Source organism: Lagopus leucura, unplaced genomic scaffold (assembly GCF_019238085.1).
Source record: "Lagopus leucura isolate 7727_CA_CO unplaced genomic scaffold, USGS_WTPT01 Super-Scaffold_100026, whole genome shotgun sequence".
Taxonomy (NCBI): Eukaryota; Metazoa; Chordata; class Aves; order Galliformes; family Phasianidae; genus Lagopus; species Lagopus leucura.
In genome coordinates this window covers 6,339,222-6,365,162 of record NW_024962277.1, presented here as the reverse complement: position 1 = coordinate 6,365,162, position 25,941 = coordinate 6,339,222, and the positions used below count along the sequence as shown (strand labels likewise).

The following is a 25,941-nucleotide window of genomic DNA, read 5'->3' as shown; positions in this document are numbered from 1 at the left end:
TGCACACAGCCAGAACTGTTTGGCCATGAAAGGCACTCATCTTGCAGCAAAAATCTCTTCATTACTGTAAAAATTATTTTCTGTTGTCCAGAGTTCCTCCTGACAAGAAGAAAAGTGAAAATTTAGTGCTTTTTCTGACCTATTCTAACAAAGTCATACTGTGATGCTACAGATCATTTTTTAATTGTTTGGTGCTTATGAAACAGTTGTTTTTACAAGGAACTTCAGAGATGAGCTAAAATAATATTAGTGATGTGATGTTGTTCTTGGCATGTTCTTTCAATTTCTTCTAATTCCTAAAATCTTAGGCGTTGTCATCTCTTTTGTTTTGCAGTGTATTTGGAACAGCCCTGTGTGCACAACACAGTAAGAGAAAGAAGGGAAACGTAATGGAATGTCCCTATCTGTCATGTAAGTCTGTTCCTGCTTGCAGATTTTTTTCATTTAATACAAGTGTGAGTAACTCTAACCTGTGTAATAACGTGTTCTGTATGTTCAGCTACATGGAAACAGGAAGGAGTGTCACTAATTTAGGGAACCTCAGTGAGCTTCTGGACATAAGAAAACTGTATATACAACAAATGGGGAAGAACGGAAGTTTGAAGACTCTTGTGTGGAGCTCATTGGAAACCACTGAGGTTAATGAAAGATCTTAGGTACCTGCAGTTTGTTTTTTGTCCTGAGATAATACCATTGCTAATTACATTCTGGTCATTCTCTTGCTGTAATTCACTTGGAGGAAGAAACAACATTACGTAGTCTACAGAGGAAACAGCTGCAGCTCTCTGAACAACCAGATGTGTTGTTTGACATTTCTTAGCTATTCAGCATCTGGAGCAGTTTTAAGGATCTTCTACATTAATTAAAGAAAAAGAAGTCTGCTGCTTTCAACTTTTATTCAGTGGTATTCATGAGATGGTTCTATTTTATTTCAGAGTAAATGGAGGGGGAAAATCACAATAATTTCCTATAGCATGACTGAGACCAGAGCATCGCTCACGGTGCTGAAGCACTGCTGGCTTTGTGCTCCTGCAGCTAGTGAGTCGGTCTGCAGTTCTCATGGAGGCTGCAGGTAATAGAGACGTGATCTGAGCCTCTGCCACGAGGTTGTGAGTCCTGTTCAGAGTATGTATCTAAATTACCTCAGAAAAGTATTTTCCTCCTAAAACGGCTGCAAAATGGCTCTGAGGACTGGAATGGAAGGCTGGTATCTAGGAATTGGGCTTTGATCTAGAATAGGTGTGAAAGGAGGACCAAACTTATTTTAAGAGTTGGATCCTGTAGCAGAAAAGCGAAGTCACAGCATGAAACAGTGATGGAGCCCCTGATGGGAAGGCAGGGCTAATCCAGGGGAGCTCAGGTGCATACAATGCAATGCACCTGAGTGACCAGGAGGGGTGAGCCAGGATCCACCTCTTCCTCATTTAAGGGTTGGCAGTGGAGGCAAGAGGCAAGAAGTATCTCACTTGACATTCCTACCTACCTGTGGCCTTCTAAAGGTAAGCAGATTCTTTTCTTTGTTTCTCTGGCTGTTGCATTTGGGCTTATCTTTGCTTGTTGTTTCTTAGGACTTTGCTATGCCACTATTGTTGATGTGCTTTCCATTGCAGTATAGTTCTTTTTTGTGGGTGTGTCTTTTGTTATTTTCAGTTCTGTATGAAAAAATCAGGTGCTGCTGTTGGATCTGTCTGAAAGAGATTGGCAAAGACCCGTGTGTGGAGGCAGTGGCAGGTACAGGAATGGTGTACAGTAATCCACGCACTCTTTGTTTCCCATGGAATGCTCCCCAAAACATTGAAGATCTTGTCTGTTAGGAAGGTGTTCCATTACAATTATGTTTATTGCCTTAGCATTTTAGTTTCTGCCCTGCTGCTGCTTCTCAGACATCAGCTCAACAATCAGGTGTGGGATGTGGTTGTGTGGAAAAACACAGAACAGGGATCTGTGAGTTGAATTGCTTCCTGTTTGTTTGTGCTTTTTTTTTTGCCTTGTTTGTATGAAATACTGCCAAATGACCTTAAACATTGAGCAGCCCATCTCAAAAACGGGGCGTTGTGGTTTGTGGAGGAAGCCCAGATGTCCAGTTTGGAGTTGGTTTGTAACTGTTGAGCTGACCCATAGTGGTTTTGCTGCTCTGAACAACACCTGGGGGTTGGTTGGCTGTGCTGTGCTGTGGGCGAGCTGAGAGCAGTTCAGCGCCAAACCTCGCCTGCTGGGTTCCTGCATCAGAGCTCGCCCTGCTTTTCCTGCGACAGTAACACGGGGATAAATACATCTCTAATCGTATCTCTCAGGTTTGTCCGTATTTCAGAGCCCGTGCGATGGTTACGCTCCTCACATTAGCAGGAAGCAAACACGCGTCTTAGTGATCTGCTAACGCCAGCGGCTGCTCTCACACCTCGCGCTGCAAACAGCAGCGATCGCCCGGGGCTGAGCGCGGTGGAGCGGAGCTCTGCGAAGCAGACCCGGCCGTTCGGCAGGCAAGGCGGGGCGGCTCCTGGCGACGAAGCGCCGCTCGGATCCAAGCCTCGGTAACGAGGCGACGGCCGAAGCGCGCCGCCCGTCCTCCTCCGCCCTCAGCGGGGGGCGGCTCGCGGGCAGGTGCCGGCAGGACGAGGGGGCGAGGGCTGCGGGCTGCCCGCTGTGAACCGGCTGCCTGGCCGCGCAACGGCGGAGCAGGAGCGTAAGGATTAGAGAAGTTAGCGGGTGAGGAGGAGATGGAGGAGGGCGGTGGAGAGGAGTTGGCGGAGCTGAGCGCTGGGAGCAGCTGCGCGAGCTCGGAGCGGGGCAGCAGCCCTGCGGGAGGCGCGAGGCAGCCCAGCGGCACCCGCCACGTGCCGTGTGTGCTCACCGTATCGCTCGCTATCCCTGCCTTGGCCGCCAGTAAGTACTTGGCCCAGTGAACCCTTTATTTATTGCTTTATAAACTCGTCTTCAGTGGTTTAAGGAGGTAGTGTTAGAAAAGGTGCTAGCTGACTTGGAATTTTCTGGGTAGGTTGTTAAGGAGACTGTGTGATCTGGGATCATTGCAACCGGTGCCTGAAAATGTCTCAGCAGCCTGTTACTCAAGTGTTAGCTGTTATTTATCAGTCACTGTCTAATGGTGAAAATAAAGATGTTTTTGACACGTGCTCAGTTTAGGTAGTTAAGGGTAGGAGTGTCATGTTAGCTGAAGGGAGCAGCTTTTCAGATGAGGCATGGATCTCCTGCAGCATGGAGGTTTTGGGTTTTTCCTCTGGGCAGCTCTGCTTTATGCCTGTTGTCTGGGTGGCAGGACGCATGTGCTTTGGGAGCTGCAGGCATGGGGTTATGCTTCAGGAAGAGTGGGTGGAAGGAGCAGTTCCTGGCATTTTGTGGGCCCTTATGGCAGTTAAACCCGAATAAGGGCTGCGTGGTTGATTGAGCTCTGGGATAAGGGTTTCGTGTTCTGCAGCTGTGGTCATCATTTTTCTGTTGTCACTTTTTAACTCCTGTTGCCATTTAATCAATGCACAGTGTTTCCCATGAAACTATCATGTTTGATCACACTTGACACTTTCAGATGATTCTCATATTTTCTCCAGAGCAAAAGCAGATGACAACCAGTCCTCCTAATAGGCGAGGAAAGGGAGCTCCAACTGATGAACTAAGAACGAAGCGTTGCTATCACATTGAATACTTCCTTTTACCAGATGATCTCGTGCCTAGAAAAATGGATTTGATGGTGTTTGGGACGGTAGCAAAGCTATTTGCAGAGTCTGATTCCAAGGTAAGGGGATATGGTAAGACTGGGTAATCCCACACATCATGCATGGGGTGCAGGAGGATGTTTTCCAGAGCGAATTGTTCTAGTTGTATGTTCCAACAACTGCTTAGCCCCTACTTGCACACATAGATTTGGAAATAAGTATTGAGGATTAGAAATGTATGCTCCTAATCTACATCACCAGGTTTGTAATCAGAGGTTGTTGTCTTTTAGAGTGTTTTTATCATATTAATTATAAAATTACATTTGTGTAGATTATTGGAATTGTATGTTTGTACTTCAAAGGTAATAATTTGAAAGCAAGTGCACATTCCATTAAAAGATGGGGAAAGAATGGGAATTATGCTTCTGATCTTTGTTGAGAGGAAGATGATTTTTTTTTTTTTTTTTTTTGAAGATACTTGAAGAATGTTGCAGATGTCTTGTTTAGACACATCTGGATAAACCCTTTGTGTTCAAATCCATCAACGTAAATGTTGGATGTGTTGTTCTGAATTCACCTTAGTTTGTTGAGAAATGATTTTAGCACTGACTTTTTAGAAATAATCTGAAAGAAGTGGGAGACTGTTGCTTTTAAAGTACTGTGTATCATTCTCAGCCTGTATCTGGATAATCCTAGTAAAGATAGCTTATGTGATTCGAGTTAATTCTGTTTACCTAAGTTACAGTGACCGATTATTCATTTGAAAGCTTGTTGCATTGTTCTTGTTAATACTAAGTAACAAAATTATAGCTGTCTTTTACCATATTTTCACTTTTTGGTGAAAATCCTGCAAGTAGGAAGAATTCAGAACTGGTGGTTCTGTTCATTCACTATTACATGCAGTTTCTTTTAGTATTAGTCAGTTAATTCATATAGAGCTATAATTATGCCTCAAGTTACATAAGAAGAGAAGACTGAACTTAAAGTAAGCCCAGATAATTTTTTTTTTTATTCACAGAACTTTTAATGCAAAGGCACAGTTTTGTAGAACAATTTTCTGGAGCAAGTTCAGTAATACCCTGTAGGAAACAGTGAAACAATTAAATAAAAATAAAAGTATTTGCTGTTCAAAATCTCTTGTACTTTTGACTACCCAGTCTTTCTTCTCCCTTGCCTCTCACTGATCAGCAAAGAGAACAACCTAAGAATTCTGTACCATTCCTAGTACTGAAGTTATGATAGGTAACATGGTCACATCTTTCCCTTGCCAACTGTACCTGACTTTTAAGTATGTAGCATGTAAGCATGCTTATGTAACAAGCCAAACAATAGAGTGGGTAGGCTACAGTGTAAATGAGCTTAGTCTGTAGCCTGTCTATACCACAAGAATAGGATGTGAACAATCTGTATAATGTACAGGTTGTTAGATGCACGCATAGTCTTACCATTCATAGTACAGTTATGTTAACTATGTAGCTAGTGTTGCTGAAAGATGAATGACTTGTAAAAGAGACATAGGAATTGCTGTTTAGTGTAGTGCTCATGTTTTCCTTTGTTAATACTTGTTTTTTTTAAAGTGTCTGTTTTAGCTTTTGTAGTATTCCATTATGCTATTGGTGCTCAGCATCTTGCTGAACAATAGCTTAATTGCTGGTCTTCATGTCAGACATTGGCTTGATAAGAATGGCTTGTCTGAATCCAGCAAAGTGTGCTGACACAACAAGGGGGTTCATGTAAGATGTAGCATGATTTGGAGACATAAGAAAGGCACGCTTTGAGAGTAGTAGTGATGGTGGTCAGCATGTGAATTTAACCACTTCTATTCTGATGAAAGCCTTTATTGGAGTTCATCTTTGTTTTAATAGACTATTGTGCCATGGCTTGAAAATGACCAGATGTGGATCTCGTGGAACCATAATACAAATGTCAATGTCACTAATGAATTTCTAATAAAATTAAGAGATCATAAAATAACCTTAAAACTTTGGGACACCAAGGACAAGGTTTTCTCAGAAGCAAGGCTTAGTAAACCAGATGCTTCCTCAACAGAAAGAGATGCAGAGTCAGTTGGTAAGTCTAATGCAAATAGGTATGTTATCAAATGTGTCTTGAAGCTGTGACTACACCTGTTACGAAGTTACTGATGAGATTATCTGATACTTGCCTGTCATTGCCATTAAAATAATTCTAGCTGTTTGTACTCTGAAGGCTTTAGTTTCTGAAAATTCTTAAGGTAGAGAAATGTAACTGGGACTGTCATCTGAACCTGGGTGAATTGAGGAGCTATTTTAGGCCATTGGATGCTAATAGTAGTAGTGAATATGCTCACTTTGTTTTTCTTTTTGTCCTGAGAAGATGTGGAACTTGTACAGCTGTGTTTTTATGCTGTGCATCTTTGTTTCATCTCTTCCTCTTGTTACTTCCCACAACTTTGTAACTTCAGTCTATGGCTAAGTTCTGGCTATGCTGAGTTGAAGGTCAGAGGTGTCAAAAACATCTTTCTGTTGTGCAACTCTGCTAATTTTTACTAGTTGATTTACTAGTTGAATTAATTTAATTAGAGGACAGAGACCTTGTTAGAGCTCTTACGGACATGTATGAAAAAATACATACCAGAGAGGCAACCATGAGATGAAGTGCACAGGAAATAGGGTATCCTTCATTCAGCAGATATGGAACTACTGTTAAATTAAGCACATTTGAATAGTACAGTTAATTTTATCAGTAGAATACTGTAACTGTTTTCTCTCTATGTATTAATGGATAGTTATTGGGTGATGCTACACGATCTCAAATGCCAATTAGTATGGCTTGGGTTTCTTTTTGATTGAACTAATATTAATAAGTATTTGCTCAGACACGGTGGGCTTTGTGAAGAACTGAGCTTTGCATCTGTTTGTGTTTGTAAGATAGACTGAGCATCTCAGTAGCTGTTGTTGAGGAATGGAAATTTGTCAGTAGTTCTTTCTCTTGTGAACAGCTGCTGTAAAGCTTAGCAACAGGGGGACCAAAAGCTTTCCTTCCTGAAACTGCACTGTTGCAGGCATCTGTGTGGAGAGGTCCTACTCACTTCACTGTCAGGGCTGTTTGCTTCGTGGGTAAGCCCAGTATTCTTTGAGCTCTCACAAGCCTCACTTGCCCCAATGTTTTCCTAAAGTATGCATTGTTGAGGAGACCACTTAATGCTAGATTCTTCAGCAGGCTTGTAGGTAATTCTGGTGCTTTTCATTCCCACATGCCATGGGAAAATAATTGCTCAAAACTTGAGTGGCCCAAACAGAACAAGCAGAAAAATCAGTTTATTTATTTATTTATTTATTTATTTCCTTCTCCTGGTAGGTGGAGTAAAACACACAGTACTGCTGCAAAGAAAATTGTTTGAAGGGAATCAGCCAGCACCCAGCTGTACAAAAATTAGAGAAGCAAAGGAATCCAAGGCACAGAAAAAGTCTTCAGCCCTTCCAGTCAAAGGTATAATATGACAACTAGAACTGGCTTGTGGGCTGAATGGGAGAGAAAAAGCATAACTGGCAACTTGAGTAATGAGCAAGCAGGAACATGGACTGAGGGAACAAGGTGCTGCAGGAAGGCTGAGGATATTACAGTTGGAGCAATTTTCTTATAGCTTTGATGTAGATCTCTTTTGTACCTCAATTCTAGCTGGCTCATGGAAGGTTTTTAAGGAACACTAGAAAATAGTCTTTTAGTTGTGCTGCTGCCTCATGTTTGGAGGTGAGTGTATTAATGTCTAGAACTTTGGCCTGGACAAATTTCTGCATTCTTACTGTCTCTCAGTTGTTGGTAGCTATCTGTAGTCCAGTACAGGATGTTTTGTTTCCTTTGAACTGCTGGTGCAGGGTGAAGTATGAAATCCTATTCCTGACGTTGATGAGATCCTGATTTTTATGGAGTTTATGGTGTTGCCTTGTGCCAGCTGAGAAATTGCTGCAGAGCTGCAGTAGGTTAAAAAATGTGATGTGGTGTTCAGCTGCGGCAGCATTCGTTAAGCCAAGAAGGGGAAAACTTCTCCATCTAGTGGCAGTGTTGTTTGTAGCCCCATGTTAAAAACTGCTGGTCTTGTCTGTGTTGGGGCCTTACTGAGTCCATTGACTGGAGGGCTGCCCCTGAGATTTCTTTGCACCTGGGCACTGTTGAACTGTGCAGAGTGCTTTGCTGTCAACTCCAAAAGTGTGTGGTATCAAAGTACTTTTAACTTAGCTGTTTGTTTTCACCATTAAACAATAAAACTACTTTCTCTCCCTTTGCTACACCTACAGTTTTTGTTAGATTTATAGATGAAATCTTGGGACTTGCCAAGTATTTAGATAGAATTCTCTAAAGGGAAGTGCAGTGAGGTACCACGGATTCATGGCTTCCTCCTACCCTTAGTATCTGTTGCAACACTACATCTGTCCTTGTGGGGAGCACTGAGTCACCAGTTTCATATGATTTGTCTATAAAATTGTTTTTAGTTTTTTTAACAATTCATGCCATGCGTCATCGAAATAGGAGCAGACAAATTGCCGGTGTAATGAGGCGGCAGAGTGCATCTGCATTTTGGTGGTAGTGCCATCTGGTGACAGGTCGAGAGAGGACTGATGGACCAAATGAGGTGTGATGGTCAGTACGCTAGGAGGTAAAGGATGGGAACATAGCTTCCAGTTCAGGTGAATGGAAAAATGCCAGTGTTTGCCCTCAGTGCTCACCTGGTCTACATTAAGAAAGAAAGCAGTGTTGTGAGGGTCTCCTAATGTTTTTTTCATTGACCTTAAAAAAATCATGTGTGTTATTGGGTGTGCAATTACTGTGCTCTGTGAAACAGGTGAGTAGTAATAATTTCTCAGTGTCCTGTTCATACAGCTAGGTAAAAACCTAATATTCCATTGATCCATCGTTGCTTGGTGATAGTGGCAAATTTTATTCTTTATTGTGTGACACTTATTCAGCTAGTTAAGTGCAGATTTTTCTTGTCATTCATACCATGTTGATTTGCTCTGATCTTTCTGTGAGTAGGAGATATATCCTGTAATTAAGACTGATACATTGTGAGGCTAAATGTTGAGTAATTAACACGTAGGTCTGTGACTGTAAATTGTTTTTCTGTAATTAAATGACATCTGAAGCCAGTTAGTTATAGTATACCATACTTGTGGCATATATAAGCACTGATCAAGTATCAGAGCACTTCTATATATTGTGTAAGAGATCTGCACACTGGGCATGTCGCTTTTTTTTTCTTCTCCCTGGTTTGCTAGAATAGCTATTGGAATAATTTGTTGGAATAAGGAAAAATAATGCATGATTTCTTATGGATGTGCATTAAGATAATGTTATCGGTACCTACTAATGTACAGTTAGGATATTTGCTGGTAACAAAATATTATTTGGATACACTTCATTTTAATTACTTTTTAATTTCTAGTTTTGTTTTGAGTGATAATTACTGTGGGACTTGATTTTCTAGGCAATAAAGCTCGACTTATCATATATTTGTTCTTGCATGATCTGTCAAAATCCCTCAAATTATTTTATATATTTTAAGCTTATTCAAACTCAGCCTTGGCACAAAGATGAAAGTTAAACAGATTGTGGTTCTGGGTTACACATCAGCTTGCATTTGTGTGCTTTGCAGATGCACTTTCTTGGTCTTATGAGACTCATCAAAAGTAGACAAATTTAGAATTTGTTTTACTTTCACAGAAGAAACTGATCAGAGAGAACTAGGAACTTCAAGTTATAATGTACTACATCCTTCAGAGGCAGATGACTTCCTTACAGTAAGGTAAGCGTGCTACACTTCCATGGGGAAGTGTTCATGTCCTAATAATACAGTTGAAGATGCATATTTTTTAGTATCTATGTTTCTTTTAAGCTTGTTGTAATTATACTCTGCTTTTGGAGATGGCTGACCGTTGCCATAACACTTTTTGCAGTAGTGCCTGCTGATCACAGGGCAGGACCAAAAGCATTGTTGTCTAACAACTACCTTAAGAATTTTAGTGGTAGATTTCTAACAATCAATGTACAACTTTCTGAAATTGAAGATTCAAGACCTGAGAAGCTATAGCAGTTTTAAAAAATCAAAGTGTTTCTCGAGTTTTGTTCATGATGGAGAACTTTATTATGTCACTATCGCTCTTCCAAGCACCTAAGCATTTTCATTCTATCTGTATTAAGAATGACATTTCTTTCTACCTCATTGTTCAAAGGAAAATTATTATTGTTATGATCATTCCTTGTGGAGGGCTAGGGAGTTATCTGACAAGGAAGCTGTGCTTACTCTAAAAACACATCTGAGATTCAGAAAGTTACATTTCACCTGTTTTATTATTGGCAAAGTTTTGCTGATATTTTGAATGCCTGGAGAAGAGTCTTCTTTTCTAAAGAGTCGTTTTCCCTTGTCACTCACTTTATGTCAAAAGTATACATAAGGAAGTACAATCATCATGATCCAATCTTCTATGCATTTGCAATGTGCAGTGGGGAGATTTCCAGCAAATCCACCAAAAAATTCCATGCTATCTCCCCAAACTCCACAGTATGATTTCCTTCACCAACTCCTAACATCTGGAGGTTGCTGTGTATTGTGATAGTTTCCAGGGCCTTTGCTGTGATTTTCTTTTATTGATGCAAATGAAGCATCCTTATCATTTTTATTTTAGTGGATATATATGTAACTTCTAATTTACTTTTAAAACCACGTGTAATTCTGTTTTAATTTTGATTGCTTTTTTGTGTCATATTTGCTAGAAACAGATTTGAGGGTAAGGCCCAACTTCTGAAGCAGAAAGCAGTTGCTGCTCCTTTGCATAATACAACTTCAGAAGAAACTGAGAAAACAGCCAACAATGTGGGAATTCTGATGTGTCAAACAGACAAGACAGCTACCTTGAATGGTAAGTTCTGGATGGAATTATGGCATAGGGCTTATGAAAGCTAGATTTTAAAAGATAAGGGGTTCTGTTTGTGTATTATTTTTTAAAAAGAATTCAAGATTAGAGAAGTGTGTGTTACCAGACCTGCATTTTAGTCTTTGCTTTCCGTGTTTCTTCAGAAGCAAGTTATATCTCTTGTTTTCTTAGCCAGTAGAACAAAGCAGGGATGCTGATGGCCCTTTTCCACCACTTTAAGTGTTCCAGTGGTGAAATGATGGATATTTGCAAGGGCTATGAGTGTGCAATAATAAATTTTGTAAAACATTTAAAAATTAATGTTGTAGCTGAAACAACTGTTACAACTGTGAGACTACCAAGCTTGCTATTCCACATTGCTTGTGCTGCAGTTGCCACTAGAGGCCAGGTTTTCATCTGTGGTTTATAGTCCATATTTATTTCTAGTGCTTCTTCATGTTGTTAAATGAAGAAACACATCTCTACTGACAAATATTTTGCTCTCTCATCTGTAGCTTATGATTAACTAAGGTTCTATGAAAGGTGATAACCACAGCAACAATGAACATTACCATATATGTTAAATCACCCATGTTGAATGTCATGCTTGTCTGACTGAAAAACTAGCATGGTGTCCCAGGGTTCCTGCTCACATTATCCCAATACACTTTATAAAAAGGACATTTGCTTATCAACAAGCATCACTGAGCATGAATGTTAACATTCAGTTGTAGTTCATTCAAATTGAGTGAATGCATCAATATTGTCAACCAAGTCCTTCCTTGACAACTATTTTGTGGTTGGGCAGAGTGTCTGAAGATAGGAGTTACGTAAGTGGAGGCTGTGGCTAGTTCTGCTGGTATTGATTATGTAAAGATTGAATGTGGGTGAAAGGAATGTAGGGAATAATCACTCAGCATCTGAGTAAACTGTGGATATTGATTAGCTTGTCTTGGTGATATCCTTGGGATTTAGAGGAATGGCAGTACCCCTGTTTTGTGGGCACAAAGTTAAAAGATGGAGGTTTCTGGAAACAATAAATTACATGTTGATAAAAATTGTCACATATGCATCGTAATACATATGTGAAAAGGAAGAATAGTAAGATGGCAAATACAACTTTAATCTTGATAATTCCATTAACTTTTAATGCCTACTGCTGTAAATTTTTTTTTTGAGATTTCATATACTAAAATACAGTGAACCGTGCAGAGGAGTTCTGAGCATATTGAAATACTAGCTAGTTGGTTTTAGAAAGAAGAATTGACATCTTTTTCTAAGGACACGTAACTCACTGCGTTCTGCCTATAGCAAACTTTAAATCATTTCCTCCTTCCTTGGTCTAACCCTGCCTTCCATCAACAGGTAGAAAGGATCCTGGTGCTAAAAAGGACATGGGTACTACTAGGGCAAACATTGCTTTGCTGCAGTTGGATCTCATGCCTCTCCTCTCAGGTATTATTCTGTAAGGAAGAGGCAGGGAGGGAGCAGGATGTTAGATGTACTGTGTGTGTCTGAAGCAGCTGTGCTGGTGGGTCTGCCTGGTGGAAAACGAGCTGTTTAGTTCCAAGTTTTGGTTGTTTTTTTTTAATCTGTTGAGAATGTGTTGGAAATAGGATGTCGGTCAGAAGAAAGTGGATTCGTTCTGAGGCTTTCTGACTGTAACTAGATTAACATCACGTTGTCCTGTTTTTGTGTGTAGTGACTTAAATCTTTCTGTGCTCATAGACAGAATTGCCAAGATGTCATAGAGGATGAAACTCAGCTGCTGAGTACATACAGCAAAATTTAACATGCAGAAACATTTAAATATGCTTCTGTACCTTTAACAGAGACTTCAATTGTGATGAAAAGCCTCTAAACTGTTTTAATATTTATGTGAATGGTATATTTGCATCTTCAAAGTGACAGAAAACTTCAGCACGCTTTTAGCTCTTAGCCCAAATGAGACTTCTGGCATTGTTCTAGATACTATTTTCTTCCCCACTGCAAAAGGTAAATAATATATGAAGCAATTATTTTATTCATATTTTATTTATTATTCATTTTATTTCAGTACAAATTCAGTGGAGGTTTTAAATTTAATCAAATACTGATGCCTTGATGAGATAACTTCTGTAATAATATTTCATCTTGTTTTTAAAAGGAGAAAACTCAGTGATCAGTCGACTGGAAGAAAACAGTCCTATTCTTTCAGATGCTTATGTGTCTTTCACTGTAGAAACACCTCTTCTGTCTGAAAGACAAAGGCATGAATTAAATCCACTGGTTATAAAGATTTATTCAGCTACCAGCCTCCCAAACACACCTATACCAATAGAAGAGCTACAGGTAATGCATCCCACTCCTGCTTTCTGAAGGAATTCTCTTTATTACAGTGAAGTAATGTTGCTTACAATATGGGCATGGTTTTAAAGAGAAGTTTTCTTGTCGCTATTTGGCTAGCATTTCCTGAGAGAGGTGTCTCCAGAGTAGTGCCTCTGTATTGTAGGCACTGACAACAAAATTGCAGTCCTTGCATTTTCCAAGGGCAATAATTTACATGTAATCAGCATATTTTTATTTTTGAGCAGTGGAACTTGATTTAGTTCAGTCATTGTGCTGTATCGTTTGAAACCATTTGCTGACAAGTCAGTACCTGATTGGTTCATTCAGAACAGCTTCTGTGTTGAAAGTAGTATTGAACTTGTAAAGCATTCACTTTTTTTTCTTTTAAATCTTTTAAAAAAGGTGAAAATTATAGTTTTAGATTGTTTTGTTGTTGTTTTTATAAAAATAGTTCAATATTAATGTCAGGAACTGTGTATCTTTGAGTTTCACGTTGCAGGCCTGTTGTGGCAGACTAGGCAAATTGATATACCAGTTATGAAAAATAACAGGGAAAATATTACACTACATAGTTTCCAATGCAGTCTTCAGAGTGATCACAGAAGTTTTTATTTTGTTTCCTTGGCTAAATGTGGTGAAATCATGCATTGTTGAGAGCCAGGAATTGTCAGGATAGTCCTTGACAGCCAGCTTCCTCTTTGTGCTGGTTGCCTTAATGCTGATGAACATTGCAGAGAAGAATCACAAGTATTGCAGAATGGATCTTGCTATTTAGCCCCAAATGTCTAGCTAAGTAGCTCCACTAACTAATGGAGCTGATACTGTCCATTCCCTATGGTATCTTTGGATAATTGTTGAACTTTATAACTACCTATAGGCCTTGAATCCTATAGATACACGAAAGTAAAAATATATATATATCAAGGAGTCTTTGCAGTCCCCTGCATGCTTCTTTAATAATCTAGAAAGAAAAGGTGTGATTATTTTTTAAAATATGTATGGAAAATCAGGAAATTTGTGGACAGACAAATGAAGGGGACAGTAACTTCCTGAAACACAGGATCCAGGCATGTAGAATGGCCTCCTTGTTGCCTTGAAAGACATAGTTTGTACTATAAAGTACATCCCCATTTTGCCTTCTACAATAAAGGCCAATTATTCTGTAATATGAAAAATAAGAGGGAAGAAATTAACACTTCAATTATCTGTTTCTCTCTCTCTCTTTTTGTTTAATAGAGACTGTGTGTTCCTACCTATTGCAAATACAAATTTCACAATTTTCCAGCTCATCAGACTCATGGACGAATCCATGGAACTCATGTCTACTTTAAGGATGTTAATGTATTTTTAACAGGAACAATGAAACCTGGGGAGTTAGAAAGGTATCTTAGAGGTCCACCTTTGGAGATTGAAGTTCATGATCGGGATAGAAGGATTGAAGACAACAAAAAAAAGCCATATTTATTTGGGGAGGCTCAAGCTGATGAAAATCTGGGAGAGGTGAGGCCCCTTGCTTGCAAATCCACAATATGTAATTCTTCTACAGAGAATGAAACGTGGCATCCACATGGGGTAGCTAAAGTAAGTCTAACTGATCTATTGTTGGGTAAAAAGTACGTGACTATTAGTGCACCCATTCGTAGCTGTTCAACTCCAAATACATCTGCTTTCGATAAAGAGGATAAAAGTAAGAAGATAAGGAAGAAGCATCCACAGATTCTGTTACCTATGGGACATTATCTACAATCAGACTCACTTTTGAAAGTGAGAGTGGAAATAGCAGTGCCATTGAGAATGCATGCAGAAAGTGATGATGCTCAAGTGGCAGATTGCCCATACAGTTGTATAATTTACATTTTTGACTACAGTAATTCATCTTTATTACGTGATTTGGTGGAAGAGATTACAGAAATCAATGCTAAAGCCCTTCAGCTGGACTGTTATCCTCCACACGTAATCAGAATGACTCTTGATACATTAAAACTGAAAAGCACACTAGAGAAGGCTTCTGAATTAGATATTGTTACTGGCTATCACCTACTGGATGGAGCTTCTCATCTCTTTGTCTTGGAGGGATTAAAAGACAAAGCCATCAGGAGACTCTGGGATAGGCACTTTGAAAGGTAAGAGTGACATTTTTTATTAATTATTTCCATTGGCAGCTGAAAGTTGTAGTTTCTCAAAGTGAATTCTGCTACTTTATATAAGTGGGAGAGAGGGCAAAGAGAATGATTGATTGGAAAAAAGCTTTTAAAACTCTTAAAATGAGACTATACTACTTCACATCTTGAGGATACATCAGCACAGTAAAGGCAGTATAGTTTAAAGAAACTGAAATGATGTGCAGAAAACGTACCTGACTTCCAAAGCACAGGTTGTCTTAGCTTAGTTGACATCACATACACTGACGTGTAGCCCCGTGCTATTTCTGTTGGCCAAATATCTGTCCTAATTTTCAGTGGGCCATACAACTGTGCTCCCAGTTGAATTTGGCCATGGGACACCCTGGCATGTGATCTGTCATGTGAGTCATTGTTTGCTAATACCCAGTGGGATCTAAAAGCTGTGAGGAAGCTGGAGCCCAACCTGTATTTTTCCTTCATACTTAGGAGGGAAGTATGACAAATGCAAAACTAAAGTTTCCCTCAAATTTCAAGTTTAAAAAATAATCTTTCTTTTTTTCATTGCTATAATGTTATTGAAGCTTTTTTTTTTTTGTGCAAGTTGCTTCATTGTGCTTGCTGAAATTATTTGTTACATGAGAAGTCATCTCTTGTTAGAGGTAACCCATAGCTTCGATTGAAGCTTTGTTTTACTGCTGCAGTATGAATTTTTGTATATTAGGAGAAATATTTAGAGAGAGCTCTTGAGTAGGGCCATTAAGCACACAGATGAAACTGAGGTGAGCTGCTTTTGAGATGACTGCAATGTGGTTTAAAAAGAAAATCTGTTCAACTCATTCATGACATAAAGGTTTTGATGTTTTCTTTCTTTGTCCATAATCACTTTTTCAGAACAGTTCATGTGAAGTGAAGGCTGTGGAATAAGACATTCCATTTGAAGGACAAAAGGCAGTTGGTTTAATGAGAGATAGTAATTGTATGGCAGAACTGAGGAAACCTGAGATCTGGGCTGATGGCTCTAACCTTGTCGTTGGCACGCTCTGTTACAGAGCTTACAGACGTGAAGATGGACAACTGGAAATACTGTATGATTCACAGCTGTCTTTCAGTCAGCGCCTGTATACAGACCTGGAAGCAATCTTTTATCATTTCCACCTCTGTAAGCCCCTCTTCAGTATAGCAAAACAGCCTCTGCTTTATGTCAGAGGAGCAGTTCCTTGGGCATGTTTCCAAGCCTTGTCCAGGTATGACTCTTCTAAATTTGTAGTCAAGAAATAAAGAATTATTATGATGGAAGAGTGAATATTTGATATCAAAAGTAATATTCCTTCATCTTTTCCACGATGAAAGCAATCTGTGGGCGTGATGAGTGGTTCAGGTTTCAGATGACTTACAGGCAAGCATGTTTTACTAACTACTGATGTAATGGTAACTGGAAATTGGTGAGCTCACTTCTGTGGGCAGAAATTCATAATTTTTTATTTTAAAGAAGAGAACTGTATCAGTAGGGTAGTATGTTGGAACATGACTGAATGTAATACAAATAGAAGAAAGAGAATTCGGGTGTCAGAAGCATCAGCTAGGAAGGATTTATTTCTCTGCTCTGTTCTCTTGGAGAGATGATTTAGAAGTGAGTAAAGGAGAAGGACTTGTTAGAATCAGAAAGTCCCTTGAACTAAGCAGGAAATTTCATTAACAGTTTTCCTGAGGTAACTGTAAGAAGGAAGGGTTCTTCATGAGTTGGGGAGACACTGTTTCCTTTCCATAGCTTTTTCTTTAAAGTTCTTTTATGTGATTTATTGCTGAGTCTGTCAGTTAGCTCACTTTGTCTGCGTGCAGCAGCTGTTAGTCTTAAAGCATCTTGACAACTTCTAAGGGGGATCAAAAAAAGAAGTGGATAAAGCTGCATGTGCATAAATTATCAATATAACTTATAAAACCATGAAAAATATTCTGTGCATGTCTTTATTTGTCACAAGTAGCTCATAGGATAAAAGTTGATCAAAACAAGTAAAATAAAAGTGAAGCAGAGGTGATTTTAGTGAAATTTGGCAAAAATATGAGTCATGCACTGGAACCAACGTGCATGAAGGAAGTTTCCTTTATTGGCCCACCAGCCAGGGAATAGGAATTCATTAGCTAGTAACTGATCTTATATCTAATTCTAATGCCAATGACATTCCTAGGCTATTCCTAATAGTTGTAATGAACTGCTGTCCTTCTGTATCACTGCCAAATACCCACACATCTGAGCTGACCTGAACTTGTTAATAAATAGATAAAGTTGTGTAGTTCTTTCCCCAGTAATTTTAGTGGTGATGCTCTGATTGCCGTAAAGTTTTTGTAAACTAATGAACTGTTGATATCTGCTTGTAGGCTCAGTTACCTCTGTCACAGTAAGAGGTTGAGGGATGTTATTCAGGGGGAGCTGCTGCCCTCGGCAGAAATGATCACAGCATTGAGTCGAGAGTATGGAGCTCCATTAACTGATGAGGATCTCTTCACTCAGAAGCCTCCTTTACTCTCATTTTCCTCTGACTATGCGCCACCAGGAGATGTTAGCAGAGAGAAAAAGACAGGATATTCTTCATTAGATGACTACAGTGAAAAATACGTGCAGTGGAAGAAGGAAGTAGCAGACAAAAAGTCTTTTGAGAGAAACCATGTTAGGGTGAGTTGTTTGCTATGTGAAAGAGGCACGCCTTATAGCTGTGTCACTTCATATCTTGATTAACACCCCCTTCTTCTGAAACCTTAGAAAAGTTTTTAAGCCTAATGTGTTTGTAAGTGTTGTACAAACATTACTAAAGTGTAGGGTGGTTTTATTTTGCAGAGGCAACTGTTTTTTAAGGTGGAAAAAAGCAAATTTGCTTGCAAGCAAATAGAGGAGGTGCTGTATGAGTGGAAAGAAAACTGATGGATTATTTAAAGGATTTGCCAATTTCTTCTTGGGGTTGGTTCCTATTTTTGTTCTTCTTCATAGCACCCCCACATCAACCAGTTACACAGTGCTTTGTGGGGCCAGGCCAACAAAGCCCATGTAAAATTTGTGCTGCTTTCTCTTGCCCTGCAAAGTACTTGTTTAGACAGCCAGAATGGTTAGCCAAATCAAATCAGCAGTTGAAAGCAGATCTTTTAAGTAAAAAACAAAACAAAAACAAAAACCTGGAATAATTTTATTACTCTTCTGGTTTGTTCCAGGCTGCCATCTGCCCCTTCTGTTGTCTCGGGGCAAACATTAGAATTGAAAACCTTTCTGTTCAGGTAGACATTCGAGCAGAGATACCACACGTGTTTCTGGGGAGTCTGAAGTGTTTTTTGAGCACATTTCTTAGCTGAGGACTCTCACCATCCCATGGTTTGTGAAGGCTAGTTTGGACTGGTTTTAACACAAGGAAGTTGTCCCTGATGTTAAAAGCTGCGTTCCTGTGTAGGGGTACTGCCTTGGAATTATTGAACAACGTTGAATTTCTAAGTATTTCCAATTGTAGTTTGCTGCTAGAGAGGTGTTTGATGAGGCTACAAGAGAAAACAATCTTAAGTAACATCATATTAACTTAACATATTAAGTTCCTGGTAGTTGTTTGTAACAACATAAGAGGATGCAAGCAGCAGCAGTCTTTGGTCTAAACTTTCTGTATAGATTAAGTGTGGGGTCATTTTTTTGTTCGTTTGAAGTTTGCAGTCTTCTGAGTATACGTGCTTCAAACAGCTCTTATTTTATAAATGCTTTGAATCAAGAGGACAATAGAGGGACTGAAGTCCCTTGTAGATTTAAAAAAAGAAAAATAATTATTTTTAAATAACAGGTTTGATTAAAATAAATATATCTTTTGAGTTGAGAAACTTGAGTGTGTTAGGGAGTTTTAAACATTAAAGGGAAGTGATATCCAAAATGCAGTGTTGCTCTTTTGCTGCAGTTACCTGTTGTGGCAGTCTGAATTCAAAGCCTTAATTTCCATAAGCAAAGTTCGATGGTGTTGGCAAGTAAGGCAAAAGATGTGAGGGTTTAACTACGCTGTGTCAGCAGAGAAATTTGAGGAGTCATAATTAATATCGTTGCTCATGTATGTAACTGCAATTGCTGGGGTTTTAATGGAATGATGCAAATGAAAAAACTAATCTTATTTCATTTGATGAAGACCGGCATCAGCTCTCCAGAACACTGATTTGTCTATAAGCAGAAGCCATTCTCTGCTGAGTCCCTGCCTCCAGTGCACTGCCTCTGTCTCAGTGTGTCATTTGCTGGGACAAAATGAGGGGCTAAGCTGTACAAAAAATACAGTTCTCTTGTGGAGAGTCTTATTAATGAAGAACTGTTGTGCTCTTTGTATGTAAATACTTCTTTCTACTTGAGCATCTTCTGAAAGCTTTTTAATGTTTACAGTATCAGTATAATGTTTACAGTATACAGTTTACAGTTTGAAATATTTTTGTAGCACTCTAGATTTCCAATTCAGATGGAATTCATGCAGAATCTCTCCTAGCAGGCTAACATTGATGCTGTGTGCCAGCTTAAAGGAAAGATGAAGAAGCTGAAGTTTGAAGCTTTCAGAATTTCTCCTGCTGATGGCAAATCTGTTTACAATTATAGCTCTCAGAGCCTGAATTCTGCAGAACTTGCAAAGGAGCATCTTCGCCGGGAAATGGCAAAGGTAAGCTGAGGCACAAAAATGGAAGACCTTGGATTGCTGTGCGTAGGGCTAACAAAGAGAAGAAATTAAATAGGCCCACAGGATGACTTCCATATTAGCACATTAGTTACATATTAGTACATAGGATTGGAAGGGAATCCTTGGTGTGTAAAATTCTTATTGTTGTGCATTGTAGTCAAGTTGTCTCCTCTTCATGATTTGGGCTCTGAGTTTGACGGTGGACTTTGGTATCCTAGAGGTCACAATTCTGAGTTCCACACATCTGTAAGCAGTGAAATTTGAGGGATTGCAATGCTGATATGGTATAAAGTGATCTGAAGAAGGCATTTGTGAGCATACTTGAAGAATCTCATTTATCTGCTGTTCTCAGAATTGCTGGCTTCAATCTAAATAACAAATGTTTTCCTATCCACTGGAGATGAGCTCTGTGAAAAGTGTTGATAAGATACCCATGAACACAATATAACCTAAAGTTACCTTTTTATAATCAAAAGTAAATAATATTAAAGATTTGTCTTCCATCCTTGGATCATAATGTAATGTGAAATTCAAAAGCAGTTTTTTGATTGCTTAATGACAGTTCTTTTCTCTATATAATTCTTATCTACGATTACTTCAAGCCTTAAGAAATGTTCCTGCTTCTGCACTTTTGATTGTTTTCCTCTCCCACCAAAGGGAACTTCACATTACCATTTACTGATTTGTTTATTTTTGTAGGAGCCAAAAACAAGGTTCACTTACTGTCACGAGTACCTTTCAGCCATGTTTGACCCAGTTGATGTGGTTACTGCCTGTAAGGAGTCCTTTGCAAAATCCAGGAGTATGTGGCTGTCGCCAGATGGATTTGTATTTCCTGGGCTTAAGAGCAGCATTGAAAGCAACCTGCACCCTCAGATGCCTGATGAGGCACGTGTGGAGGAGTTACAAGAGGTAACAGAGTACTTAAATGAGCCAAGGGAACAGAAGCATTTTAGGAGACTTAAAAGAGGATGACTGCTTTAGCATGTGGAATTCTGCCTTGTGGAGTACAGCCCAGGCAAGCCATCTGGGGATACATCTGAATTTGCAATCGGTGTATATCAGAGCCCAGCTCTCCCAGGCTGTGCTTTGTTTGGATATGCAAACTGTGCTCTTGATGCATACAGAAAACCTGTTGGCCAGTATTACCAGTGGAGTGCATCATGTTTTGTTTTACATGTAAAAGCAAGGGTATAGAATAAAAACAAAAACAAAAAAACCACTAATGTTGCATTGCATGGTGGATGGATTTCAGGCTGTTCTTCGTGAGCTGCCAAGTTAATTGTAGCCTTCCTTTATCTATCCAAATTCCCTCACTAGTTATTTTCCCTCCACCTTTTATTTGTGCCTTGTAGTTCCAGTTTTATTAGAAGTTTTCTAATCAGTTTCTCTATGGGTTTCTTGCTGCTCTGTGTCCTCCCATTCTTCTGTTTATTCTTTACTTCTTGTTTTCTGCCTTTTTACTGGCTGTCAGCTGGACTAGCTTACTCTTCCCCATTTTGAATAGTCTTCAGCATTGTCACCTAAGCACATGTGGTCTGCAATTAGGTCTACTATTAGATGATTTGTATGTTTTTAGAATTGGCAAGCTAAGGAAATAAAGGGAACAGAACAAATTATTGGTTGGTTTTTTTTTTTGTGCAGGATCAATAAGTTTTGCAAAATTTACTGAACGCAGTCACAGCATAGAGTGGAACAGGCTGAGTGCTCGGGGGGTTACCTTGCAAAAACTCTCTTTCAAGCATGTGTACGTGTTCAGTTCATTTGCAGATTTTATTTAATTTTTTTCCTCTACAAATTTAAGTAGTTTCTCAGAAAGGTTAGAGTATAACTGAAGTAGTGCAAAGAAGGTGCTTTCTTCTAGTCCATCATGTTGGAGAATGAACTTTCTCTAGAAGGGAGAGAAGATTAACTACTCAAGAGTAACAGAAGCAAGTTAGTGCAGTATCATTTCTGTTGCCTTTTGTTGAAGGCAGCGGAGAGGAAGGCAGCTAAGCAGTACATGATAAAGAACTGGGCAAGCTGAAAAAGGAGCAGCAAAAGGAACAGCAGGTTTCTTAAAGGGGTTCAAATTTATTTTAGAAATGGCAGGAGAATGCTCTGTATGCTAACATGGAGCCGGTGCTGCCACGGGGCAGATGGAGCTGGGACAAACGGCATGTTGACTTCGAGCTCTACAAGAAGCCACCTGAACCCCCCCTGACAACAGCCTCACTGTCAGGTAAGGTGGTGTTAATTAGCTACTAACGAAGCTTTTAACTTGATGCTCTGATATACAGGTCCTGAAGCTTGCTCAGTTCTGCTATCAAGGGAAGTGAATGTAAATGTAAAGAGGCTTATCAAGGACATTAATGGACAGCAAAACTGTTCACACTTGAGCATATGAAGCATTAGAGGATGTAAGAAAGACCTTGACCATACTCCAGTCTTACCCCTCCACTTCCTTAACTTCTTAGCTTTAGTTTCTTTGCCTGCAGTATGACAGGAAGCTATATAGCCTTCTTGGTATACTCTTCTGTAAAGCTAGTCCTGGTGGCTGCCTGTTCTTTCTTCATATGGGTCGGTAATGATCAATCAGCTGTTGTTGCTACTGAGGTCAGACAAAGAGCTGCATCACAGTCTGCAAGTAATACCAGCAGCTGAATTCAGAGGGGCCCCAAGATGAGCTGGTTAAATGCCTGTGCTGTTGTTACAGCAGCCTGTAATGCGTGCCCTGGTGAGCTGGTCAGTGTCCACGTTCTCCCACTAACAGTGAAAGAAAAGGCTGCATTTAATTATGATACAGTAACTTGACAAGTTTGCTGTGTGTTTCTCTTTGCTCAGAACCCAGTAAGACTCAGTGGCATGTTCAATGGTAGAAAATAATAGATGTCTCATGGTTACTGAAATTGTCTTTTACAACTTTTCTGCTGCCACGTTACCCTGTAAATTGTAAAACACGTGAGTAGTGCAGTTCTTCTCCATTGCTTCATACAGAAAAATGCTTCTGGAAGTAGACAGGATTAACTAATTCGTTCACAGAGTCTGCAGGACTACGGATTGTCTTTGCTGTGAGGCACCAGCCATTATTCTAGCACCAATACGATTTGTTCTTTGATTCCTTATGAAAAATGATGTTCACTGCAATAGCAGGCTTTTAAGCACCCCTTTTCTAAGTCAAAAGTCTATCTTTTCCATCTACAAACATTCTGTTTGTGCCTTTTTTTTCTCTCTCTTCAATGTATTTTGACTGCGTGAAGCTGCTACTCGTTTTGTGCAAAATGCATTTGATGATACCAAGCTGAAAGTTCACCGGTGCTCCGCAGCAGCTGAGTTACGCACACGTGGGCCAGGAGCCAGTTCTCAGCTACAGAAGCTGCAAGGGCTTCTGAAAGATGAGCCTCAGAAATTCTCACTCAGGAAGCCAGGACTAGTTCTGCAGGTAAAGGATAACTGCTATCTCTGGGTGCTGATCTTGGCACCTACCTTTGTACAGCAACACCAGCCATGTACTTTATGGCAGGCAGATAATGACAGCTAATGGAGCAGAACACTTTCTGAAGTAAAAATATGTGTTAGGTTGATGCTTAAACTTACGAAGGTCTTTAAAAAAAAAAAAAAGAAAAAAGGCACAAAATTATTCTTACTACTACTTTGCTTTGGTGGTCAGAGACAATGGAGTATGGGGGAGGATTTCAGTTAAGTTGCCTGTTGCAAGGGATGAGAAAGGAAGAATGATTTTTGGCCAGCTGGCTTCCCAGCTTTAAAAGGGATTGTACTGTTCCCTAATGAAATCTGGGGGTCGAGGGACTTGTATTGGCTGCATGCCGAGTGTGTAACCTTGTGCTCGGTTGCTGTAGTGCTCTATAGGCTTTCTGAGCATTGCCTGTCAGCCTGTTGGTGCAAAAATCGGATGCAGGCACCTCAGTTTTGGAAGACAAAAGGATCTGTGCTCATTAATATGAAAAGCCGCATGGGTGGCCTGCATCTAACTGTCCTTTCGTTGGCTGAAGCACAGTCAGTGCTTGCGTGTGAATGGCCCTAGCACAGCTTGCTTTTAAAGCTGATTTAGATCAAAGGGAATGAAATGAAATCTGTTGGCTACAAATGCTCTAGAAAAACAAATACAGGAATTATGAAAATGCTAATAATAAAAGCAGAGCTGCAGCTTGGGAGTCTACACCCTTTCCCCACCCTCTCCGCCCTTTCAAAGATAATATTCTAAGCACCAGTTCTTGCTTTAAATGGATGTATAGCAGCAAAATGCCTATCCTTAGTTTAATGTCAGACTTTGAAATGAATGCTACTTTGTGCTCTGCGTTCTGTTTTGATTTAGCTCCTCAAACTATTAGACTTATCCACCTTGGACTGTACTTGTTTTCTGTACTTTTAATACACAGGTTTGGTTTGTTGTTTTTTTTTTTTTTTTGGCTAGATTCGATGCAGCTAATAGTATTAATTTATTATATAACTTGTAGCTTGTGCTTTGTGATGTTCTGCTTGACTGTCAGACTTCACTTCACTTGGGCTACAATGGTCTGTTAAAAATATTTCAAGGCTTCCTGCTGAAGCCCGTAGGAAGATAATTCTGTCACAAAATTTTTGCCTCATTTGTGAGTTTGCAGTACCTACCAGTAGTCTACTTTGTGAGAAACAAGCATGGAGGTAGAGGGCAAGAAGAAAGAGGAGAGAAGCTTCCCAGAACAAAGCGTGTTTTCTTGTCCTAGCCTATCCCAGCCCTGTCAGTGTTACAGAACAGCTCAGATGTCCTGCCAAGAAAGAAGAGTGTTTGTAGTGGCTTTGTACCAGGCCTTCAACACTGCCACAGCCTGAAGTGGAACGAGAACATTATTATTCCCTGTCACAACAGAGAGCATAAGAAGTTTGAAAACAAAAGGCGCAGATTTCAAGTAAGGTAACCTAATGGCTGGAAATGGCTCCCAGAAGTGGTTCTGTGGTATTTGTCAGGAGTTACAGGGTGCAGGCTGTAATAATGAATTACGAGGTTGATCGGTTTTTTTGAGTGTCTCTAAATCAGTTATGTAGGGGACAGGTTGTGGTGTTCCTGGGAGGCTGTCTTTTCAATCCTTAACCATGAAATTAAGGAACTGGGATTGCCATTGGTAATCATTTGCCCTGTGTCACTGTGTGTTACCTACAGTCACAGAATTGGGTTCTCCACAGTACCCTCAGAGGCACTGGCAATTCAGCTGTGTTTCATCTTATGTTGTCTGTTACTGCAGAACAGTTTTACCTTTCCAGTTTTAATTAGACTCCTAGAAATCTGAAGAAATTTCATGATGTTCGAACTTTCTAAATGACCTCATGAGACAGCACACCTAGCATTAGCAAGAAGCTTCTTTTAGTTGTTCATCCATCTCACCTAAAATATGGAATGTGAAGTGGCTTAATAGATGCACTACTATTTATTGTGGAGAACAATATTTGTTCTTAATTTCACAATCAAACACTCAGAGAACTCAGAGATATTCATCTTTCATTTCCTTGTTCCGTCCATGCAGAACTGTACTCTTCCAGAATGCCATACTTGTCCTAAGTCATGCCTAACACGGTCAGGTTTCAGCCTTTTCAATTTGTGGAATGATTTATTAGCTGTTATGTCTAACCTGATATTCTAGTCGGTTGAGCAGTCGACTTAAAAGCTGAGTAACAAGAATGAAGTCATGTGGTCGCAGTAATTGATATGTGTAGCAAGCTCATTTAACAGGTTCAGTAGCAATTAGTAAGCCTCTTAATACAATGGTGTTGCAATTATTCTTTCAAAAACTTGTGGATCAAAGAGAGTACTTTTTTTTGTTCCAGTTTACTTGGCTCTAAACAATCAGTTTACAAGAGTGAGCAAGCAGCAAGCAGAAGCACTACTACCTGTACACAATGGAAAGACCCTCTCCAGAATGATATTCTGGATGCAGGTAACTCAGTGAGTACAGAGAATGTGTCACAGGACAGAAGTGATGTGCTGAGCTGATGGGTAACTAGATTATATTTGGGGTTCCCAGGAGAGTAAATGTGTACCTTGTCATCATATCTGAATAATGTTCATGAAAATTCTGTTGTCCGTGACATCACCATCCTGGACAAGGCAATGACAATTGTAGTTGGCCCTGCTGGCCACAGTGCTTTGAACAAAATCAGCTCCTGAGGTCCTTTCCAAACTAAAGGGTCCTCATCCTTCAAGTCTTTCAGTGCTTCTCTGAAGGCCCGTAAGTCATGGATTTAAGCTTAAAGAACCACATCCTCTTCCTGGGAAAACATAACT

General features: G+C 39.7%; 1 protein-coding gene across 1 annotated transcript; it reads left to right on the top strand.

Moving 5' to 3' along the window:
* The first annotated feature begins 396 nt into the window (after positions 1 to 396).
* Positions 397 to 25,922, top strand: CFAP92 (cilia and flagella associated protein 92 (putative)). Its single transcript, XM_042880144.1, has 18 exons — positions 397 to 411; positions 1,430 to 1,499; positions 3,564 to 3,748; positions 5,534 to 5,738; positions 7,008 to 7,139; positions 9,369 to 9,450; positions 10,419 to 10,564; positions 11,924 to 12,013; positions 12,705 to 12,889; positions 14,123 to 15,009; positions 16,059 to 16,253; positions 17,386 to 17,680; positions 19,500 to 19,664; positions 20,382 to 20,594; positions 21,765 to 21,903; positions 22,922 to 23,103; positions 24,389 to 24,576; positions 25,485 to 25,922. The coding sequence occupies exons 3-18, from the start codon at positions 3,575 to 3,577 to the stop codon at positions 25,648 to 25,650; spliced, it is 3,444 nt and encodes a 1,147-aa protein (XP_042736078.1). The 5' UTR covers positions 397 to 411; positions 1,430 to 1,499; positions 3,564 to 3,574; the 3' UTR covers positions 25,651 to 25,922.
* The last annotated feature ends 19 nt before the right edge of the window (positions 25,923 to 25,941 follow it).

What these genes read in the sequence shown, in the direction of transcription:
- CFAP92 (XM_042880144.1), top strand. Translation starts at nt 3,575, where the DNA reads ATGACAACCAGTCCTCCTAATAGGCGAGGAAAGGGAGCTCCAACTGAT. An exon ending in TTCAGCCCTTCCAGTCAAAG is followed by an intron (nt 7,140 to 9,368) that starts GTATAATATGAC and finishes TTACTTTCACAG; the next exon opens with AAGAAACTGATCAGAGAGAA. An exon ending in TTCGCCGGGAAATGGCAAAG is followed by an intron (nt 19,665 to 20,381) that starts GTAAGCTGAGGC and finishes TTATTTTTGTAG; the next exon opens with GAGCCAAAAACAAGGTTCAC.